The sequence below is a fragment of the Acipenser ruthenus genome, chromosome 57, assembly GCF_902713425.1.
Source record: "Acipenser ruthenus chromosome 57, fAciRut3.2 maternal haplotype, whole genome shotgun sequence".
NCBI lineage: Eukaryota > Metazoa > Chordata > Actinopteri > Acipenseriformes > Acipenseridae > Acipenser > Acipenser ruthenus.
In genome coordinates this window covers 955,739-975,844 of record NC_081245.1, presented here as the reverse complement: position 1 = coordinate 975,844, position 20,106 = coordinate 955,739, and the positions used below count along the sequence as shown (strand labels likewise).

General features: G+C 40.3%; 2 protein-coding genes across 2 annotated transcripts; both read right to left on the bottom strand.

Annotated features, from left to right (window-relative positions):
• Positions 1-1,728: 1,728 nt before the first annotated feature.
• Positions 1,729-8,790, bottom strand: LOC117407601 (myb-related transcription factor, partner of profilin-like). The gene is made up of 5 exons (XM_059017623.1): positions 8,589-8,790; positions 7,422-7,619; positions 5,481-5,651; positions 4,177-4,554; positions 1,729-2,693 (listed from the first exon to the last, which is right to left on the bottom strand). Exons 2-5 carry the CDS (start codon positions 7,579-7,581, stop codon positions 1,930-1,932), a joined length of 1,473 nt encoding a protein of 490 aa, XP_058873606.1. The 5' UTR covers positions 7,582-7,619; positions 8,589-8,790; the 3' UTR covers positions 1,729-1,929.
• A 5,756-nt stretch (positions 8,791-14,546) lies between these two features.
• On the bottom strand, positions 14,547-19,036 carry LOC131724813 (gastrula zinc finger protein XlCGF8.2DB-like). The gene is made up of 2 exons (XM_059017638.1): positions 18,556-19,036; positions 14,547-17,185 (listed from the first exon to the last, which is right to left on the bottom strand). Exons 1-2 carry the CDS (start codon positions 18,854-18,856, stop codon positions 16,398-16,400), a joined length of 1,089 nt encoding a protein of 362 aa, XP_058873621.1. The 5' UTR covers positions 18,857-19,036; the 3' UTR covers positions 14,547-16,397.
• Between the last annotated feature and the right edge of the window lie 1,070 nt (positions 19,037-20,106).

The following is a 20,106-nucleotide window of genomic DNA, read 5'->3' as shown; positions in this document are numbered from 1 at the left end:
GCTCGCTCCACTGGCTCCCGATCACCGCTCGCATCCAGTTCAAGACTCTTGTACTAGCCTACAGATGCCTTGACCAGACTGCACCCAGCTACCTCCAGACCCTCATCTCTCCCTACACCCCCACTCGACCTCTCCGCTCCGCCTGCACTAGAAGACTGGCTCTACCTCCGCTACGCTCCCCTGCCTCCCGAGCCCGCTCCTTCTCCACCCTTGCTCCGCAGTGATGGAATGACCTCCCTACAGATGTCAGGACTGCCCAGTCCCTGACCACATTCCGGCGCCTCCTTAAGACTCACCTCTTCAAACAGCACCTGTAGAACTTCTCTGTTGTATCCTGGGACACTATCACCCTTCATTTAAATATGCTTTATTTTGCTCTTATCTGCCCCCTATTTTACTACATTTAATCCTGTACTTCAGAATATTGTAATCTGCCAAGTGTTTAACCTGTAGTAGTTTGTATTTAATCATATCCTGATGTAACTATCACCATCTAATCATATCCTGATGTAACTCTCACTATTATCTGCTGTATTATTGAATTGTGGTTTGTCACACTTGAAAAAATTATTGTATTTCTTGCTCTTATTGTATGACTTGTATTGTAACACTTGAATGTACTTGTATTTGCTTGCGATTGTAAGTCGCCCTGGATAAGGGCGTCTGCTAAGAAATAAATAATAATAATAATAATAATAATAATAATAATAATATTCATTATACATCTAGAGCTGTATTATAACAATGTAAATGTATTTGCTGAATGATTAGGAAGTACGGGTGACATTTTCATTGCTTTTCATTCCTATTTTACCACGTGGTGAAGTTGGTTATGTTGAGTACAATAACTGGAAGTTCAATATGTAATTTTAAATTGTGAAATAAATCTCTTTAGTTTACCCCAGGGTACCTAAGGTAACAATTTATTTTTTTAAAGTGCACTTGTTGAACATTTTTTTTACCTCCTAGGTAAAATATAATTTTAAAAACACTACGCTTAAGTTTTTTTTATGATCTTACAAAAAAATTGATTATTATTTTATTATTATTTATTTCATAGCAGACGCCCTTATCCAGGGTGACTCTATCTGCGGCAGAAGTGTGGAGTAGTAGGGCAGCAGTGTGGAGTAGTGGTTAGGGCTCTGGACTCTTGACCAGAGGGTTGTGGGTTCAATCCCCAGTGGGGGACACTGCTGTTGTACCCTTGAGCAAGGTACTTTACCTAGATTGCTCCAGTAAAAACCCAACTGTATAAATGGGTAATTGTATGTAAAAATAATGTGATATCTGTATAATGTGAAATAATGTATAATGTGATATCTTGTAACAATTGTAAGTCGCCCTGGATAAGGGCGTCTGCTAAGAAATAAATAATAATAATAATAATATGCTCCTTGCAAAGGAGCCGGCTCTTTTGTACAGCGGTATCGACGCTATGCTTTAGTGCGAGAGGTCCCGGGTTCACGCCTGCCCTCCGTCTGTGTGTGGATTGCCTCGCCCTGTGTGATGCGCCTGCCTGCGGGAACTGAGGTTCGTTACAATGTGTATTATGCCTATTATTATCATAATATATGTTGAGTTTGTTGCACCTTAAACAAAACACGCACTACACGTTTTCTTCTTTACAAAGTTTTACATTTTATGTAGGTAGATATACAAATATATGTTATGCACAAGCTATGCCAGAATAATGATTACATGATACTGTATATTCCCACACGTCCCAAGCCTTACATTGCACTTTGAAATAGGCTATCAAAAAAAATTAAGTGTGTTTAAATAAGATAATGCATAAAAAACATAAAAACAATACAAATGTAAACCAAAAGAACGTTTATTAAATTGCAATATTATTTTCTGCTATAAAAAAGGGATTTTCCCGTTCAGCAGAGGTCTTCCAGATGTTTAGGGGCCACCTCCTCTTCATCTTCATCTCCATCTCCGACCCCTGCCCCTGGTCCTGGCTCTTCCCCTTCCCCTTTCTCTTCCTCTTCTGGAGGGCATGACCTCAGGTGGAGGCAGAGGCTCCTGGGCAGAGGTTTGGGGCAGTGGAGCAGTGTCTTCCTGGCAGCCCTGGACAAGTCTGACAGGAGCAGGAGAAGGGACAGGCAATGTGCGAGGGGGAGTGTGTGTGTATAGATCTAACGGGGCAGACTGGGGGGCGTGTGGTGATAAGCGGCATACTGGGGGTGGGGAGGGCCTATAAGCTGGGGGGGGGTGTTGGGGTGGGAGCTGGTAGGTGCTGGTGTGGGGTTGCTGGAAATGTGACGAAGAGGTCTGGGGAGTGGTTAGGGATGGTGTGTGTGGGGTGCAGTGAACAGGGGATGGTGTGCATTTGGAGGCAACTGAAATATTGCTACTCATCATTGGAGCTGGGACGTGTGTTGGTACAGGTGTTGAGATGACATGATCCACATACCTATGCACATCCGCAGCTAACGATCGCAATATTCCAATTGCCTCCCTGTGCATTGTAAGTGTTTGCTCCTGTCTGTCCAGGATGCTTGCCAGGATGGGGGCCAGGTCGTCTCCTGGAGGTGGACCCCTGCATCTGGAAGTGGAGGCAGTGGAGGCGGCCGTGGACGGCACTGTGGGCTCTTGCTGGTGTTCGTGGCTGCCCTCGTTGCTGATGGTGTCTGAGTCCTCTGTCTGTGGCAGGGTGCCTGAACTTTCCTCCAGAGGAGGCTCTGGCCCTGTGTGACAGAGCAGACACTTTCATGTTAATCTGTGAGTGCAAACATGTTAGTTTCATTTCTCCTTTAACCCTTTGCGGTCCATTGTCGGACTGGGTCCGACATTGCAATTATTCCTCACAGGTCCTTTGTCGGACTGGGTCCGACATCATTATAGCAACGCAATAAACGGGTGTCTAGTCGTTTTTTCTCCGGAAAAAGCCGAGAAAACCATTCAATTGCCGAGTGGGAGCGACAGGAGCCGAGACAAGTCGAAAAAAAAAAAAAAAAGGCGTATCTCATGATTAGTCATACATGGTATCAGGTATCAGATAACGGGGGCGGACGTAAGTAAACAAGCTGGCTGACTGAATCAGCGCACAGAAAACACGGACATTTGCAGAGATTTTTTGAGATGTTATAGTAATAAAATAATGACTTGGATCGCATTATTGAGGAGTTTGGTGATGAAACGAGTGATCCGGAGATGATCGATCGGTATGTACGACTATTATTATTATTATTATTATTTATTTATTACATAGGTAGCAAACGAAAGGGTGGGGCGGGGCTGGAGATGCCTAGTGAGTGCTTTGTTGATATGCAGGGCCATTTAAACCCGTTTGACTGTGAAAAAAAATACTTTTAAACAGCGCGTCTAAAATTAACTGCGCGTGTGAAAATGAATTAGACCTGGCGTGCCTGACGCGCGATTAATAAATGGACCGCAAAGGGTTAAAAGACAGGTAAAAGGGCAGGCTAGTATTTTTTTTAACCTTGTGGTTCTATGTTGGACCAGGTCCGACATTAAAATTTTCCCTTTCCGGTCCAATGTAGGACCCTGTCCGACATGATCAAAAAGACGCAAAAATTGGGTCTCTAGTTGTTTTTTCTCCGGAAAAAGCCGAGAAAACCATTCAATGGCCAAGTGAGACCTATAGGAGCCGAGAGAAGCCGAAAAAAAAATAGAAGGGTCGGATCTGAGCAATATACATTGCCCCGGCACCACAGAGATAACACGGACATAAACAAACAAGATAGCTGCTTCTGCATCCAGCGCTCAAAAGAATATCACAGACATTTGCAGAGCTTTTTTGAGATGGTTTAGTAATAAAATAATGACTTGGATCGCATTATTGAGGAGTTTGGTGATAAAACGACTATGAAGAGGTATGTGAAAAATACAGTGAACAAGGGGTGGGGCGGGGCTGGAGATGCAGTACTGAGTGCCCTGCCGATATGCAGTGCCTTTTAAACTGCACGTGTGAAAATAAATTGGACCGGATGCGCCTGAGACGCGCTGAATAAATGGACCGCAAAAGGGTTAATGTTGTAATTCATAGCTTTGATGTGTACGGAATGCATGCACGTTTCACTCCGCATTCTCGTGAATAGTTAATCCCCAGAACATAGGTTGTATGTATGCGTGTGTGTGTGTGTGTAGACTGAAATCAAATCCTCATGCTGTGATGAGTACATTTGCTAATCAGCTCTATATACTTACCAAAGCCAACATCAGGAGCATCGACGCCTCCCACACATTCGTGGCCCATCAGGGCCAGCAGACGTTGTTCCAGGGGGGTGAGTTCCGGCGTGGTGTTAACTCCCCCGCCAGCCTGTGCGGGGGACGTCCGCTGGGCAGCCACTTTGGTTCTTAAGCTCTGTTTGCTGTAAGTCCATTTTTTGCGGATGTCCTCGCCGTCTCTTACACCGCTCGAGGAGGCCGAGACCCGTGTCGCTATGTCTTGCCATATGCGGGCCTTGGCACCTCGAGCGAGGGAGAGGCTCCGCACACCGAAGAGCTCGTCCCATCTCTCCTCCACCTCTGCCATGATGATGTCTTCATCCTCTCTGCTGAACCGGACCCGGGTCTTCTTTTGCACTTGGGAAAGAAGAGGTGTATTCTACATCAGCATCAGCTGAATAAGGTACAATAACAGCACTTTGCATACAGGGTGCGTACCACCCCACATGCTATATGTTTGTATAATTAAATCGTTTCAGTGATTTTCTGGAAATGCAGCCATTTACAGTTCAAACACAGTTGCTTGCAGGGTTGGGGTCAATTCCAGTTTTATTTTTTTATTAAAACTCCTACTTAGAAGTAAACTAACCCTGTGCTGTACTGCCACACAGCCAGGTCAATCAAGGTGTGGATGGAGGACCACCAGAACAAGACCCTGTCATGGTCAGCCCAATCTCCAGACCTGAACCCCATTGAAAACCTCTGGAATGTGATCAAGAGGAAGATGGATGGTCACAAGCCATCAAACAAAGCCGAGCTGCTTGAATTTTTGCGCCAGGAGTGGCATAAAGTCACCCAACATCAATGTGAAAGACTGGTGGAGAGCATGCCAAGACGCATGAAAGCTGTGCTTGAAAATCAGGGTTATTCCACCAAATATTGATTTCTGAACTCTTCCTGAGTTAAAACATTAGTATTGTGTTGTTTAAAAATTAATATGAACTTATTTCCTTTGCATTATTCGAGGTCTGACAACACTGCATCTTTTCTGTTATTTTGACCAGTTGTCATTTTCTGCAAATAAATGCTCTAAATGACAATATTTTTATTTGGAATTTGGGAGAAATGTTGTCAGTAGTTTATAGAATAAAACAAAAATGTTCATTTTACCCAAACACATACCTATAAATAGTAAAACCAGAGAAACAGATAATTTTGCAGTGGTCTCTTAATTTTTTCCAGAGCTGTATATATATATATATATATATATATACACACACACACACATACACGCCAGGGTTTTGCGTGTGTATTCATTCATTATTTCACAATCGGACTCTTACCTTCGTTTGTTTTCGGTAACGTTCTCCCTGTTTCCGCCTCTTTTGGAAGGTCTGGAGCGTAAGCTGTGATTGGTCGACAGCTGCTGTTTTGTGCCGCCTTACTTTTGCTTCCCAAACAAGCGACATCCGTCTCTTCCGCTTTCGCAGATTGGAAATGGCCAGTTTTGGATTCTGGATAAAGAAAATGCGATATGGAAACTAGCGATACTATCGCATGAACACTCTTTCGCAAGAGCGATCGGGGTTTGATTTGGTCCGGCCCTTAGATGCAGTTTTCCAATCCATATTATTTTTTGTTTGTGCTGACCATTCATTAAAAACTGACACAGCCCGAGCGGTTATTTTTTTAGTATTCTGCTCTTCTTTATTATTATTATTATTATTTATTTCTTAGCAGACGCCCTTATCCAGGGCGACTTACAATTGTTACAAGATATCACATTATACATTATTTCACATTATACAGATATCACATTATTTTTACATACAATTACCCATTTATACAGTTGGTTTTTTACTGGAGCAATCTAGGTAAAGTACCTTGCTCAAGGGTGCAGCAGCAGTGTCCCCCACCTGGGATTGAACCCACGACCCTCCAGTCAAGAGTCCAGAGCCCTAACCACTACTCCACACTGCTCCACACATTCCACTCTTCTTTACTGGCTTCATTTCAGAGAAAGGTGTCTTGCAGTGCTCACAGTTTCATTTCTTTCCTGATCTTTTTTATTAAATAAATTCTGTCGGTTCTGTTACAGAACTGTTGCAGTTCAAATCCTCCAGCAATGGGTGGACATTGCAATAAAAAAAAAATGTCTTGACGACAAGTTAGTTTCCCCGTGGTTCTGATGTGTTTGTAGAGCGCATGCGGAGCAAAACAGTTACCGGAGCGTACAAATGCGCAGGCGCAGCGCTCGTTTTTAAAAGTACTTTTCTATATTAAAATACACATTTTTAAACCTCCCCACCCACAAAAGGCACTAAACACAACTTAAGCAGTAACTTGCCAAATGGGAGTAGTAACTGTCCAGTAGTTTTTTACCTGCAGGTGAGTAATACAAAAAACGCTCTCCCAGCACCAAACTTACACGAAAAAACAACCGTTTTTTAAAAAGTGCTGTAGCTCAAAAACTACCGGACAGAATAACACAAAACCTGCAGAAATAAATCAGCCTACTAATCAGACCTGAAATCCCAAACGGCAGGCAGATTGATTGAACTCAACCCCAGTTTTGGAGCGGCACTATATATATATATATTAAATGTAATTTGCAAAGATATTTTTATCATCATTAAAGAATACCGGTAATAACAACAGTACCGATGTATCGCCCAACACTACTGTGATTGTGTATGTGGGTAATTCAGTGGAAGACTGCTTTGACATTTTCACAAAAACTAGACAGGTACAGTCCAAATAAAATTCATAATATCAGTTGCTGTACAATATTGAGCTGGTGTATGCTGTCTTAACAACTGTTATTTTTTTATATATTTAGGTAAACGTGTTATGTAACTTTGTGTCTAATAATTCAGTCAGTTGTACCCTGAAGACCTATTCAAATAATAGACATTTAACATCATGAAAAACCTGTCTGAATCCTATCTTTTAAGCCTGAAAGCATGTTTCAGGATATTGACGTGTACTTTTGATCCTGCAAACATTAAAACCTGTTAGTCTGATCATGAAAACAATCCAGTTTCATGTGTTCAATAGTGCCAATTTAGACATTTTAGAGAAAGAAATGCTGTTTCCATGTGAACTAGGTCATCAATAGTATTGTCATATGGGGAATATAAACAAACTGGACTGTCAACATCTTTCTGGTGTAGTACAGTGAAGGCGTCTAATTAATGACTCCCTAACGCCATGTATTTCACAGGCTTTCTTCCCCTCTTTCAATAAAGCCCCTCTCTATAGATCTGCATTCCAGTGTCACTCACCTTTCTCAGTGATGCTAGAAGGTGGCGTTTCCTCCTGCAGGATCCGCTCATTGGCCTGGTCACACCCCAGCTCAGTCACTTCCTCCTTGATCTCAACAGTCCTGTCTGCAGAAACAACCCATCGAACAGGAAGCTCTGGGCTGATGTGAGCTGCTTCCATCTCAGAAACTTCCTTCGAGTGAGGCAGATCCGTTCTCACTGAAGAAAAGGAAGACAAGACTCCTTGTCATTTCAGATTGCATATCAAGTGCTTTCATTTGAATTTCCGCATAAGGAAATGATGTATTAATCCAATGTATTAAACTTCACACATCAAGCATAGTTTGTAATGCATTGCTATGCAGTGCACCTTTCTAAGACGAGTTCCCCTGTGGTTAATGGAACAGACCGACGGACTCACAAAATGCATGCGCTTGGGGCTGATCCACTATGTTAACGTGTGTTACAGGACTGTATAATGTATAATCACCTCATTACAGTGCAGGTGAACGCACTCTGCAGCCAGCTCGCCTCTCAGGGGGGCACGAAAGAAAGGAAGCCAACAACAAATGGATTCATAACTGTTATTTCATTTTACGTACATTTATAATCCCGACAAATACTCTTAAACAATTATGCTTTGGTACTGAAAATCTATGTGATAGGGCAGCAGTGTGGAGTTGTGGTTAGGGTTCTGGACTCTTGACCTGAGGGTTGTGGGTTCAATCCCAGGTGGGGGGGACACTGCTGCTGTACCCTTGAGCAAGGTACTTTACCTAGATTGCTCCAGTAAAAACCCAACTGTATAAATGGGTAATTGTATGTAAAATAATGTGATATCTGTATAATGTGAAATAATGTATAATGTGATATCTTTTAACAATTGTAAGTCGCCCTGGATAAGGGCGTCGGCTAAGAAATAAATAATAATAATAATAATAATAATAATAATAATAATAATAATAATAATGTTATCTGTTTTGTTGTTGTTTTTTTAAAAATCCCCGCTTCTGAATTCCGATTCCTGATTGGTAGGTTCAGACTTCCACGGGGTCTCCTAACCCTACATGCTAAACACCGCAGTGATGTACTGTGAATATTATTATTAGTTTGTTCAGGTGATGTTCAGTTTCTCGTTTGAAATATGCGCTGTACTTGTAAAATCAAAGTGAATTAAGTTGTGTTTACCTCCCTCGCTTCTCAGCTTTCTTTCTTTACTTTCAAGTCTTGCGTTTCACATCGAAACCGCCTCTTTAACGAAAACAATTCCGTTAAAAAAAAATCGTCTATCGTTAAGAAAGCAGCCAATTATACAGAATCGTCCAAACCCACACTCGCGGAGCAACAGCCTGTAGGGAAAAACTAAAAACAAGACACCCAACGAGCGCATTGCGGAGCATTGGCGCCATTTCGGATCCAGCACAGTGTAAGCTCGCCTAATAAAACGAAGCGCTGTTAGGAGCCAACATGGCGGACGCTGGTATCCAGTTTCATAACCGCCTCTTCTCAACGCGTTCCCGCCTTTGGGTTCGACAGGGAGGCTAGCAGCCAATCAGTTTCGAAAACGGGAGTTCGAGTGTTTCTGCAGCCAATGATACGCGACGATTCCAACCAGGCCCGCCTATTACAGGTAATATAAAAGGTCGCTTTGTTTACTCTGGGGTAGAGAGATTCCGGCGGTCACTGGTGATTTTACAGCTTTGTTTAAACTGTTTAATTTGGGTCAAATGTATGCATTTTTGTTTTTTTGTTAGTTTGCACCAGCATGTATCAACGTGGCTGGTGCAAAAATAATCTAATGAACCAGACGTTCAGTTACTAAAACAATTACAAACGGACGTTGTAAAAATACGCGTTTTTGTTTTGTTTACTTACGTCATTGTTAAGTTGCGCTTGTTTGCCTATTATTTATTTATTTATTTATTTATTTATTTATTTGTTTGTTTGTTTGTTTGTTTGTTTGTTTGTTTGTTTAATTTGGCAGACGCCTTTATCCAGGCTGTTACAGGTGTTACGGGACTGTCCTACAGAGTTCCGATGCAAGATTCATATTTAAATACAGTATAGTTTACAGTAAGTGCATATAATACTAAAGTACAGTATGAATGTATAAACGCATTGTTTGTTTTTGAAATTATCGGGAGGGTTCATCTTAATTTATTCTGTCAAAAGTAAGGATTCCTTTGCTATTTATTACAGAGATTACACTATGTAACACAATTTTTGTTCCTGGGTAGTAAGTGTTATTTCCTAATTGCTTATGCCTCAAAAGTATAGAAAATGGCTATTATTCCCCACAAACTTTGCTTTTGTGACCAGGATAGTGATATTTTGAAATGTACCTATTTCCAATGAGAAAACGGGTGAATTTGTGTCTTTTTGTTCACATAAAGTCAGAAAAAAACAACATATGAATCCAAATTAACATGTATTTATACTAAAGTAATACAAAAATGAATACAAAAGATTTAGAAGTGAGTAGTTTTTCAAGATTTACGATTATACTGTAAATCACTTTCACGAATCAGCCCCCAAATGTAGTCTCCCATCATGTTCTCGTTATACTGTCCTTGGTAGCGGCGTTCAAAGTCCAGTATATCCTGGTGGAAGCGCACGCCTTGCTCCTCCGAGTACGCTCCCATGTTCTCCTTGAATTTATCAAGATGAGCATCAAGGATATGGACTTTGAGGGACATCCTACAGCCCATTGTGCCGTAGTTCTTCACCAGAGTCTCAACCAGCTCCACATAGTTTTCGGCCTTGTGATTGCCCAGGAAGCCCCGAACCACTGCGACAAAGCTGTTCCAAGCCGCTTTCTCCTTACTAGTGAGCTTCTTGGGGAATTCATTGCACTCCAGGATCTTCTTTATCTGTGGTCCGACGAAGACACCGGCTTTGACCTTTGCCTCAGACAGCTTAGGGAAGAAGTCTTGAAGGTACTTGAAGGCTGCTGACTCCTTATCTAGAGCTCTGACAAATTGTTTCATAAGGCCCAATTTGATGTGCAGTGGTGGCATCAGCACCTTCCGGGGGTCCACCAGTGGCTCCCACTTGACGTTGTTCCTCCCCACAGAGAACTCGGTCCGCTGTGGCCAGTCCCGCCTCACACATCTTAGCAGATGCTTCCACGGAGTACTTTTTCGCTCTTGTCTTGATAAATTGGCCGCAGACATAGCAAAATGCATCTGCCAAAAGCTTGCAGCCTCTTGATGCCATCTCAGAAAAATGCAGATATGTATCCACTTAGGCAGCTGGAACTAAACTGAACTGGTGGGCTTAAGGCCCCTGTATTTATACTACTATTTATATTACTGGAAAGTTCTAGAAGTTACTCCAAGTTTACTCAGCACTGAATCTATCTGGAATGTTCTGGAAAATAGGTACATTTCAAAATATCACTGTCCTGGTCACAAAAGCAAAGTTTGTGGGGAATAATAGCCATTTTCTATACTTTTGAGACATAAGCAATTAGGAAATAACACTTACTACCCAGGAACAAAAAAAAAAAAAAAAAAAAAATATTTTTTGTGATTTACTGTCACTAGGGGTGGGGATTGCCTTTTTCCTCTCTCCATACTTACTAAATATGATTAGCTATCTGAGATATCAGGGCATCTAGTAAGTAAGGGGTATGTGTGTGTGTGTGTGTGTGCATATGTATACACATATGTGCATTCATTTAAGAACATAAGAAAGTTTACACACGAGAGGAGGCCATTCAGCCCATCTTGCTCGTTTGGTTTTTAGTAGTTTATTGATCCCAGAATCTCATCAAGCAGCTTCTTGAAGGATCCCAGGGTGTCAGCTTCAACAACATTACTGGGGAGTTGGTTCCAGACCCTCACAATTCTCTGTGTAAAAAAGTGCCTCCTATTTTCTGTTCTGAATACCCCTTTATCTAATCTCCATTTGTGACCCCTGGTCCTTGTTTCTTTTTTCAGGTCAAAGAAGTCCCCCGGGTTGACATTGTCTATACCTTTTAGAATTTTGAATGTTTGAATCAGATCCCCGCATAGTCTTCTTTGTTCAAGACTGAATAGATTCAATTATTTTAGCCTGTCTGCATACGACATGCCTTTTAAACCCGGGATAATTCTGTTTGCTCTTCTTTGCACTCTTTCTAGAGCAGCAATATCCTTTTTGTAACAAGGTGACCAGAACTGAACACAATATTCTAGGTGAGGTCTTACTTATTTCTGTGTATATGTATAACCCCATGGTTTATATGACAAAAGCTAGTTATTTCTCATTCTTATGAAGTATAATTTGTTATATTTGTCATTTTAGAAATTGAGTTTAATCTTCAGCTCTGAATAATAAACGCAAGTTTAGACCCACTGGTGGTGGTTGTTATAATTATCATTCATTTATTTATGTGTGAAAGGAAACACATGCATGTACCAATGGAGTGTTGCATTTGGACATGTTTATTTTTCTAATTCATATTGCTATTATATATTATAATTTGTGTTTATTATTAAAAGCTTAGTTTGCATCACAATGTTTTAAGTGTGCCATCATCAATGCTCTCCCACGCTCCCCATTGCTATCCACAGTCTCCCAGTGCTACCAGTGAGCTATCAATAGTCTCCCAGTGTGCTATCCCCACTGTTCACAACCCCCAAAAAATAAGCAAAATTACAGGTTATGTTCAACTAACAAAATGTTATTTTTAGTTCAAATGGTTTGAAGTTGAGAAGACGGAAACATGGGTAAGTGTTCATTTTATTATTATTATTATTATTATTATTATTATTATTATTATTATTATTATTTATTTCTTAGCAGACGCCCTTATCCAGGGCGACTTACAATCGTAAGCAAATACATTTCAAGTGTTACAGTACAAGTAATAATACAATAAGAGCAAGATAAATACAATGACTTTGGTTCAAGCAAGTACAAGTGTGACAAAATACAATTCAATAATACAGCAGATAACAGTGTCAGTGATAGTTACATCAGGATATGATTAAATACAAAATACTACAGATTAAACACTTGGCAGATTACAGTACTCTGAAGTACATGATTAAATGCAGTAAAATAGGGGGCAGATAAGAGCAAATAAAGCACATTTAAGGAAGAGTGATAGTGTCCCAGGGGAAAAACAGAGCAGTTCTACAGGTGCTGTCTGAAGAGATGAATCTTAAGAAGACATTTTAATATTCAATTTGCTGGGAATTTGTTATTTGTTTGTCAAAACTAACTGGTGCTTTTTCTGTTTTAAGTTAAATTGCAAATCAGACACTGACATATTCTGCCAAAATGGAGAAATAATGTGGATTTCAAAAATTGTACAGTGAATATAGTTGTTTGGGCATCAGAAACTTGTACTGTGAATATACTTGTTGGACGTATCAAACAATTGTACTGTGAAAATAGCTGTTGCTTGGAAATATAAAAAAGTGTACTGTAAATATTTTTATTTTCACATTTATTGACACTTAATTTATTCAACTCCTAACAATAAACATATGTATAGTTTAACGAACTTGGTTGTTATTGTACAATTATCATGTATTAATGTAAAAGAAAAAAGCATGTGCTCACTCACTCACAGATCGATTACAACAAAAGTACAAAGGGAGTTTCTACAGAAGTGACTGGAAAGTTCTTGAATTTGCAGGTTTGTTTATTTAAGGTCACACAGAGATAGTGATTAAGTGGGAACTCTTTCAAGTGTTTTCAGAACAAAGGATTCTGGCATTTTTATCTTACATTTTACAAAAGCAGACAAAAATTGTCTTTGTAGACTGATTGTCTACAGAGATTATTCATTTTATTTATTTCTTAGCAGACGCCCTTATCCAGGGCGACTTACAATTGTTACAAGATAACACATTATACATTATTTCACATTATACAGATATCATATTATTTTACATACAATTACCCATTTATACAGTTGGATTTTTACTGGAGCAATCTAGATAAAGTACCTTGCTCAAGGGTACAACAGCAGTGTTCCTCACTGGGGATTGAACACACAACCCTCCGGTCAAGAGTCCAGAGCCCTAACCACTACTCCACACTGCTGCCCTTGAGATTCCATAAACTCTCGCACGTTATTTCTGCTTGGCCAACCATGTAACTAGACAGTGGCTCTCAAAAGTATTCACCCCCCTTGGACTTTTCCACATTTTATTGTGTTACAACATGGAATCAAAATTGATTTAATTAGGAGTTTTTGCCACTGATCAACACAAAAAAGTCCATAATGTCAAAGAGAAAAATAAAATCTACAAATTGTTCTAAATTAATTACAAATACAAAACAGAAAATAATTGATTGCACAAGTATTCACCCCCTTGAGTCAATATTTGGTAGAGGCACCTTTGGCAGCAATTACAGCCATGAGTCTATTTGGATAAGTCTCTACCAGCTTTGCACATCTGGACACTGCAATTTTTGCCCATTCTTCTTGCAAAATTGCTCAAGCTCCGTCAAGTTGGATGGGGACCTTTGGTGAACAGCAATTTTCAACTCTTTCCACATATTCTCAATTGGATTGAGGTCCGGGCTTTGACTGGGCCACTCCAGGACATTGACCCTTTTGTTTTTAAGCCACTCCAGTGTGCCTTTGGCTGTATGTTTGGGGTCATTGTCCTACTGGAAGCTGAATCATCTCCCAAGTCCCAGGTCTCTTGCAGACTTCAGCAGGTTTTCCTCCAGGATTTCTCTGTACTTTGCTGCATCCATTTTGCCCTCTATCTTCACAAACTTTCCAGGCCCTGACGCAGAGAAGCATCCCCATAGCATGATGCTGCCACCACCATGCTTCACGGTAGGGATGGTGTTCTCAGGATGATGTGCTGTGGTAGGCTTGCGCCAAACATAGCGCTTAGCGTTGAGGCCAAAAAGCTCTATTTTGGTCTCATCAGACCATATAATCTTCTTCCACTTGGTCTCAGTCTCCCACATGCCTTCTGGCAAACTCTAGCCGAGATTTGATGCAAGTTTTTTTTCAACAATGGCTTTCTTTTTGCAACTCTCCCATAAAGGCCAGTTTTGTGAAGTGCCCGGGCTATTGTTGCCGTAATATGTAATATATATATATATATATATATATATATATATATATATATATATATATATATATATATATATATATATAAATAATCTATCTATATCTATCTGGGCCAGATAAGATCCTACTCAAAGAAATGAAAGAAGTTATTTACAAACCGCTAACCAAATTTAACGAGTTTGCTTATTATACCAGAATCGAAATCATTAATGTAGATTAGGAATAGCATAGGACCTAATACTGATCCCTGTGGTACACCACTGGTTACCTCACTCCATTTTGAGGTTTCTCCTCTAATCAATACTTTCTGTTTTCTACCTGTTAACCACTCCCTAATCCACGTGCATGCATTTCCTTGAATCCCTACTGCGTTCAGTTTGAGAATGAATCTTTTATGCGGGACTTTGTCAAAAGCTTTCTGGAAATCTAAATAAACCATGTCGTATGCTTTGCCATTATCCATTTTCAATGTTGCATCCTCAAAAAAGTCAAGTAGGCTAGTTAGACACGATCTCCCTTTCCTAAAACCATGCTGGCTGTCTCCAAGGATATTGTTACCATATAGGTAATTTTCCATTTTGGATCTTATTATAGTTTCCATAAGTTTACATATAATAGAAGTCAGGCTCATTGGTCTGTAGGTTCGGTTTTGTCTCCCTTTTTGTGGATCGGTATTACGTTTGCTATTTTCTAGTCTGTCGGTACAACCCCTGTGTCAAGAGTACTATTGGGAGGATCTCATCCGGCCCAGGGGATTTGTTTATTTTAAGAGCCCCTAGTCCCTTTAACACTTATGCTAAAGTTATTTAAAATTGGATAGGAACAGGTTGACATGTGGGGCATGTTGTCCGTGTCCTCCTTTGTAAAAACCTGTGAAAAGTAATCATTTAATATATTTGCTATTTTTTTTCTTCATCTATGATTTTGCCATTTGTGTCTCTTAGACATTTAACCTCCTCTTTGAATGTTCTCTTGCTGTTATAATATTGGAAAAACATTTTGGAATTGGTTTTAGCCCCCTTAGCAATATTGATTTCTATCTCTCTCTTGGCCTTTCTAACTTCCTTTTTGACTTGTGTTTGCTGTTCTAAGTACTCTTTCTGTGTACTTTGTTTTTGGTCCCTTTTAAATGCTCTATAAAGTGCCTTTTTTCACTGAATATTTTTTTTAATTGCTCTATTAAGCCATTTTGTTTTAGATTTAGATTTGTCTACTTTTGGGATGTAATTGTTTTGCGCATCTAGTATTACATTTTTTTCTGTGGATGTTCTCTCCATTTTACTCCAATCTACTTCTGTTAGTCTGTGTTTCATACCTTCATAATTTTGGAGACCCCCCTCAGTTCCCCTCATAGGTTTGCTGCTAATTGGTCTTTAGCACAGGGGTTAACATTATAGTACTTTTCTCTGGTGTCTGCCTTCGTCACAGCATTAACTTTATTAACTATTGTTTGTCATGCCGTTTTTCTGCTTTACAATGTTTTGTACTCTGGCCTTTTCCAATTAAAGCCGATTCAGTCTGCATTCTTCTTCCAAAATGATTGTGTCTCTTCCTCTTTGAAGTTTGCTTTTCTTTTATTAGGGTAACCTGTTTGAGCCATTGTTTGTTTTTCAAACTTCTCCAGCACATCTCTCGGTGAGTGGGTGTGTTTGTACTTACTGAGGCATTTAAATACTCATTTACTGTGCAATCTCAGGATCATGACTTTAAATGTTCCTATTAAAAATTGCATTTTCAGAACTGGTCATAAGTCAGTCGCAGTGCAGGCCCTGTACAAAAATGACCCCCTTTTTTTAGTAAATATTTCTATATTTTAGTCAAATTTACTCCTAGTGTTTAGGTGTCCTGTAAAATTCTGTGGATTCTCTTGTGTCCGTCAAGACCCTGCAACTGACTGAACTTCTCCCCACATTCAGTGCAGGGATAGGGCTTCACTTGTGTGCATTTTATGGTGTCTTAAGATTTGCTCAGTGACTGAAACTCTTCTGGTGCATTTTCTTCTGGTGTATTTTCAAAGAACCTAACTGCGTGAAACTCCTCCCACACTCAGTGCACTGATAAGGTTTCTCTCCTGTGTGAGTGCGCTGGTGTGTTTGAAGATTTCCTAACTTTGTGAATCTCTTCCCACACTCTGTGCATTGATAAGGTTTCTCTCCTGCGTGAATGTGCTGGTGTGATTGAAGATTTTCTAACTGTGTGAAACTCCTCCCACACTTTGTGCAGTGATAAGGTTTCTCTCCTGTGTGAAGACGCTGATGTGATCGAAGACTTCCTAAATGTGTGAAACTCCTCCCACACTCAGTGCAGTGATAAGGTTTCTCTCCTGTGTGAATGCGCTGGTGTGATTTAAGATTTTCTAATCGCGTGAAACTCCTCCCACACTCAGTGCAGTGATGCGGTTTCTCTCCTGTGTGAAGGCGCTGGTGTGATTGAAGATTTCCTAACTGTGTGAATCTCTTCCCACACTCAGTGCAGTGAAAAGGTTTCTCTCCTGTGTGAATGCGCTGGTGTGATTTAAGATTTTCTAATCGCGTGAAACTCCTCCCACACTCAGTGCAGTGATGCGGTTTCTCTCCTGTGTGAAGGCGCTGGTGTGATTGAAGATTTCCTAACTGTGTGAATCTCTTCCCACACTCGGTGCAGAGATAAGGTTTCTCTCCTGTGTGAATGCGCTGGTGTCTTTTAAGGAGCAATATAAAGCCAAATCTCTTCCCACACTCTGTGCAGCAATGAGATTTCTCTCCTGGGAGATTTCCTTTAGCAGCTAGAGAAAAAAAAAAAGAGGACAAAGGTTATTGTACAGCATTCTTACACATTCACTCTTCTGCAGGGCTTCCCCTCATAACCATGACCAACTCCTAGAGTGAACTCTGATGAGAATACAGTCAAACCCGCTTAATATCACTCCTGTTCATACCAACCAGGCTAAATAGAGTGGGTGTCAATAAATACAAATGCTTTAGAATAATCAGTTTGATTATTAACACACTCACCACTAACTTTAATTTCACCACATACACCAGTCACTGATCACCCCTCTTAATATCACTGAGGAATACAAGTATAAGATCAGGTTTATATGCAAGTGCTGTATTGAAATGTTTTTTCTGGTGACACTCAGCAAACCTATTGGATTTGGCATCACCCATTGATGAGACATGTGATCCCAGCACCACTATAAAGCTGTGAGAGCTGCACAACTGCAGTCTATCAGAAACAGGGAAAGGCAATGATCTATCAGCATTATATGTGGTGCACATCTAGCAGAAGCCACAGTAGCAAGGACAGTTATGTTGCAACTTGCAAGCCATAGGCATAGTGGTTAGTTTAACTTGAGCTGGAATGACCAAAAAAGTCAATCTTCAGCACACTCCTATAGTTTAGTGTGACAGGGTGGCTGTGCGGTGACGTCAGGTCAGAAGCAGTAAGGAAACGGACACCAGTACTGCAGATTCAAAATAAATGACGCGGCGGCGCAGTTTATTTAAATAATGCAAAAATAAAAAGTTCAAACGGAGAGCACAGTGCTCACAGAGCAAAATAAAAGTTCAAACAAAACAAATCTCTAACACAAAATAAAACAAAACACAGGTCAGGCTGGGCAGCTGCTGTCACTGTTTCTGTATTTATGTTTAAGTTTCGTTTCTCTCCCACTCCTCTCACTCCTCCGCTTAAACACCCACCGAGTGTAGAGAGCTGCTGGTTTATATACAGGTGACCATCTCCCGATTAGCAACAAATTAATCACTTAATCAACTCGGGAGATGGCCACCTTCTGCACAAGGTTTTTAATTTATTCCTGGCAGAGGACGAGCACCAATCTCGCCTCTGCCAGAACACATTTAAAAATAAACAAAACAATAACAGACAGGGCGCATGGCTCTCACCGTTACACATTTTTAAATAAATACAAAAACACACGCCACCTCGCCATCCTATAAATACAAATAAATCATAAAACAAATAAATATAAAATAACACACTGCACAGGGGCGGAGGGGGAGAACCCGTTCTAAAAATAAAATAAACAAACAATACGTACAGGGCTCCTCGCCCTGTTACATTTAATAACTCATTCCTGCACGGTTAACAGGCAGCTTAATGTTGCTTGTTTTGTATAATTACCTCCAAATTCCACTTCACATTCAGGTGGACAATCATCACACAGGCTGGATCCCAGCTGGTTGTTCTCCTCAAGTGTACAGACATTATTTTCAGTAGGAACTTCCTCTTTGATGGGGACACATTCCTGTTCTATGAATTCCTCTTTAATAGGAACACATTCCAGTCGAGGGACCTCTTCATCTTTAACACAGGTCAGCTCTGTAACCTGCTTTAGACTTGCACACCACTCCTGGTGAAAGGACTCCTGCAGTGTGTAAACTGCTTCTATCCTTGGCCCCTCCTGTGCTTCAGTTTTAGGCATTGCATGGCTCTCTTTGGGATCTGTGTGAAAGAAAATTGAAATATAACTTACTTACTAGCCATGTTAATCTACAAAGCTATCCCCTTGTCAGAATTCTACTCTAGAGCCTTCTACTTTTCCAGACAGTAAAGGATGGGGAGCTGGGAATGAGGTTGGTCCAACAACAATATTGCTTCTAAGGTATTTGCGGTAGTGGAGTAATCAATGCCTCAAACTGAAACTGAAGCTGAAATAAATTTTTGAAATTTAAAAGAAAAACAATATTTCACCCCACCCACATTTCCATGTTTTAAATTTGATCAAATAAAACATTTATTACAACTCCTTTCAACCTCTTATTTGCCTTGATTTGGGATTGTAAACACCTCTAAATTATTTGATATGCGTTAGACTGGAATGTACAACTGACCCCTCTACTTTTCATTAGAAAAAGATATTCTAAAACATCCATGGCTAAATGGATGACACATTTTCAAGGTATGTATCTAAAATTAAAAATAAAGTATCTTTTAAAATAACGTAACAAAGCCTAATCAAGTAGAAGTATAACCGGTGTGGTAACGTATATGGAAAAGTTATAGAGGGGAAGCATATTGGCCCTGCATAACCCAGAGTCTGTACCCCATGGCTTAAATACTGTAATAAAATAGAAGGAAGAAAAATGCAGTCCTACCATTTAAAAGTCTGTGGAAAGAATTCACATCCCAGAATACCTCAACAAACAGGTACAGAGCTGACAGTTTAGGGCTGGTTCGTTCTGTTTGAAAACAGTGTATCAACGTGCTTCCTGTTCACACTTATCTGTGTGCAAAGGGACCGAGTTTGTTTGGATGTGAACTACAGTTAGTTTGCTTTGGTTCTTTTCCATTTTTTTTTAGGCCTTGATTCCGTTTGTTTTAACAATGCAGTTTTAAAGTGAACTCAGCTCCTTTATATGGTGTGAGAAACGGAAATTTACAATATCCTGCAAGGCACATCGAAAGAGGAGAGCTGTTGATGTATTTTAAATGAATACAGCATGTTTTAGATTCTTACACCTTGCTGTGGAAGAAAGCACTGGTGGGGGGGGGGGGGGGGCACTTTGCTCATTTAATTAATAGGCTACATGTATTGAATGCCTACAGTAGGAGAATAATGCAGTTTGCGCAATTCTCCACGGTTCTCCTGCTGTCGGCATTAGAACATAAGAAGAAAGAACATAAGAAAGTTTACAAACGAGAGGAGGCCATTCAGCCCATCTTGCTCGTTTG